A 3,261-nucleotide genomic window follows, 5' to 3' on the forward strand; every position below is an offset into this window, starting at 1 on the left:
GAAAAAAGCCATTACACATTTACAAAGAATCTAAATTAGGAACTAATTAAAAAGCTAAAAGTATGATATCAATTATTAACTCAAATATTCATACACTTACATGTAAACAGACACCATCAACACACATGAAGTAGTTGTTCTCTTAAGTAGGACAAGTATATACTTTAATAATTTATGTAGTATGTTAGTTTATACCTGAAAACATTTTCATCAAGGCATAGTACCTAACATCTACTGAACATCTGTCATGGGTCAGGTACTGTTCTAAGTAGTTCATCTATTATAGTTTTCTTCATCCTTACAATAATCCTTTCAGGCATATACTATTATTTCTCCTAATTCACAGAGGCAAAAACTAAAGCACAGAGAGTTTAATTAACTTCCCCAAGGTCATAGCACTAGGAATCATAAGAAATAGCATTTGAAACCTGTCAGTATGACTCAGACCGTAAGTTTCCCATTTATCAGGAATTTTACTTATTGATTTATTTATTTAATAAGTACATGTTTATTTTTTCAAAAATACAAACAGGAGGGGAAAACAGAAATAAGTTGATTTTATTACCTATAGGGAGTGATTTAAAATGAGATGGAAGCTATGGAAGGGAGAGGACACTATTATCAGTATGCCTTTAGTTATGGAAGTGACATGTAAACTTGTGTTTTGAAACTTGACTATCAGGTTGGGATTCAGAGATGAAAGCCAAGGTTAGAGAGTCATTACAAAATAAATGACTGCATATAACATTTATCTGTGTGCTTACGAGGATCTAAATAGATAAGTATGCTGAATGGAATCTGGTAGCCCAGGCTTAGCTTTGCTCATTCACTGGCACAATATGATGATGTTTTCTCCATTTCACTTGACAGGAACATTTCTGATCCCATCTCAGAAGTTTGAAATCATGGACCAAGGAAATAAATCAGGAGTGACTGAATTTATATTGCACGGTCTTTCGGGTTCTCAAGAGCTACAACTGTTCTATTTTGTGTTTTTTACACTTTTCTATTTCTCCATTGTGCTGGGGAACCTCCTCATTGTGCTCACTGTCATCTCCGAACCTGCACTACACACACCCATGTACTTCCTACTTAGTAACCTCTCCTTCATTGATGTGTGTCTCTCCACCTTTGCCACACCCAAAATGATTATTGATTTCCTTATGGAGCACAAGACCATCTCTTTTGAGGGCTGCATGGCCCAGATATTCTTTCTGCATGTCTTTGCTGCTGGTGAAATGATGCTCCTTGTGGCCATGGCATATGATAGATATGTCGCCATATGTCGACCCCTGTACTATGCGTCCATTATGAGTCTGCGCAAGTGCACAAGCCTTGTGGTGGGCTCCTGGCTCATTGGGGTTTTCCACTCAGTGAGTCAGTTAATCTTCACAGTAAACCTTCCGTTTTGTGGCCCCAATAAAGTGGACAGTTTTTTCTGTGATCTTCCCTTGGTTATCAAACTTGCCTGCACCAATACCTTTACTCTTGAGGTACTGATGCTTTCAGACAGTGGTCTAATAGCCATGAGCTCCTTTGTGCTCTTGCTGATCTCCTACACAGTCATCCTGGTTACCGTGCGGCGGCATTCCTCAACAGGCATGGCCAAGGCAAGGGCCACCCTGACTGCCCATATCACTGTGGTAACCCTCTTCTTTGCGCCCTGCATCTTTATTTATGGCTGGCCGTTTAGCAGTCTTCCAGTGGATAAGGTTCTCTCCATATTTTATACTGTTTTCACCCCTCTTTTAAACCCCCTGATCTATACCTTAAGAAACAAGGAGGTGATATCAGCAATGAAAAAGCTAAAGAGTCGACAAGTGTGTTTCTGAAAGTTTCCCAGCTATTCCTTGTGATAAGTAACACTAATAAAAGCCAGGTTAGTGTACCTTACTCTGTCAACTACGGTTCTGAAGTATCATAGCACCCATTTTTTTTTTCTCTTTCTGCCATTTTCTAATAGTAAACAATTTTAGATAAAAGAATTGGACTTCCTATTTTTTACTTATGAAATAATTTTTATTTCAGACTAAAATTATTTATAGTAAGTCTTTTCTTTAACTATAAAAATGTGTCTGTCAAATCCATGCTTTTTCTAATAAATTTAATATAAAAATGTACAAAATATTAAAGTAATGTAAAATATTTAAATCATTTTAAAGTTTCAGTATAGCGACTGATTTGCAGTTATTATCCAGTCATCATTTACCTGGTATCACAAATGAGAGGTAGGTATTATCATAAATTTTACCATGTTTTCACCATTTCTGGTTATAAATCTCATTCTGTCTCTTTCTCTCTGTAAATGTATACAAAACCCACACTTATATTCTTTGCTATTCCAACTATTTCTATCCGAACTAAGAAACTAAATAGATTAGCACTTTTTTTTTGTATGCATGGATGGTATTTTTTTGCAATTTGAACTCTCACTATAAAGTATACAAACATAGGGACCAAAGAGCAAACAGATTATGTTGCAGAACTCATCATCCGAACTCAGAAACCAAGTAAGATTCATAAGTTTACATTAACCGTGCTACAAATAATAAAACTTGAGCCCACAGTGTTCCTCTATATCACTGTATTAAAGTTCAGAATTGACATTCAAAGTTCAAAGACTACACATAAAAATGGATATCCTCCCTATATAAGTAGGCAGTTTTCATCAACATTGCTCTATATATTATCACCTATCTCTACATCATTCATGCTCTCTAATCCATAGCAACCAACAAAACATAATTCAGAATACATTTTTCCAAGGCTCTCTAAAAATAGAGAATTATCTTGACTTTTTAAAGGAAGACTATACTTTCATTATTAAATTTAATATTTAATTCTTATAGTCTAACACCTCTTTCACTAATAAGTCTTAGAAGACTGAAAGTAGAAGACTGAAAGTCATGCATCATATAAGTGAATCGAGCACAATCATAATCAGCAAATAGAAGAAATTATATAAAACTCCCCAATTTCTGACTTCTAATATTTGAAAGGAAAGCCATTCCCCAAAGAAAAATTATGTTTTTTGAAACAGAGGGTGTAGAATAAACAGCAGTATGAATACGATTTAGTACCAAGTATGCTTTAAACTACTTTTGACTCATTTTTCCCTTCATGACTTTACCACTCCACAATGCTTTGTTGATTCCTTTGTGAAACATAGAATTTAAAAAATAAACTAATATAGGACTGTGTGATTTGATGATGGTTATGATGATAATGAGAAAGCCAAACATATTTAATGATCACAATGTA

General features: G+C 34.9%; 1 protein-coding gene across 1 annotated transcript; it reads left to right on the forward strand.

Moving 5' to 3' along the window:
- The first annotated feature begins 905 nt into the window (after nucleotides 1-905).
- Nucleotides 906-1,832, forward strand: LOC101670653 (olfactory receptor 4K15-like). The gene has a single exon (XM_004782142.1). It carries the CDS (start codon nucleotides 906-908, stop codon nucleotides 1,830-1,832), a length of 927 nt encoding a protein of 308 aa, XP_004782199.1.
- The last annotated feature ends 1,429 nt before the right edge of the window (nucleotides 1,833-3,261 follow it).

This window comes from Mustela putorius, unplaced genomic scaffold (assembly GCF_011764305.1).
Source record: "Mustela putorius furo isolate JIRA1106 unplaced genomic scaffold, ASM1176430v1.1 tig00003896_pilon_pilon_pilon, whole genome shotgun sequence".
NCBI lineage: Eukaryota > Metazoa > Chordata > Mammalia > Carnivora > Mustelidae > Mustela > Mustela putorius.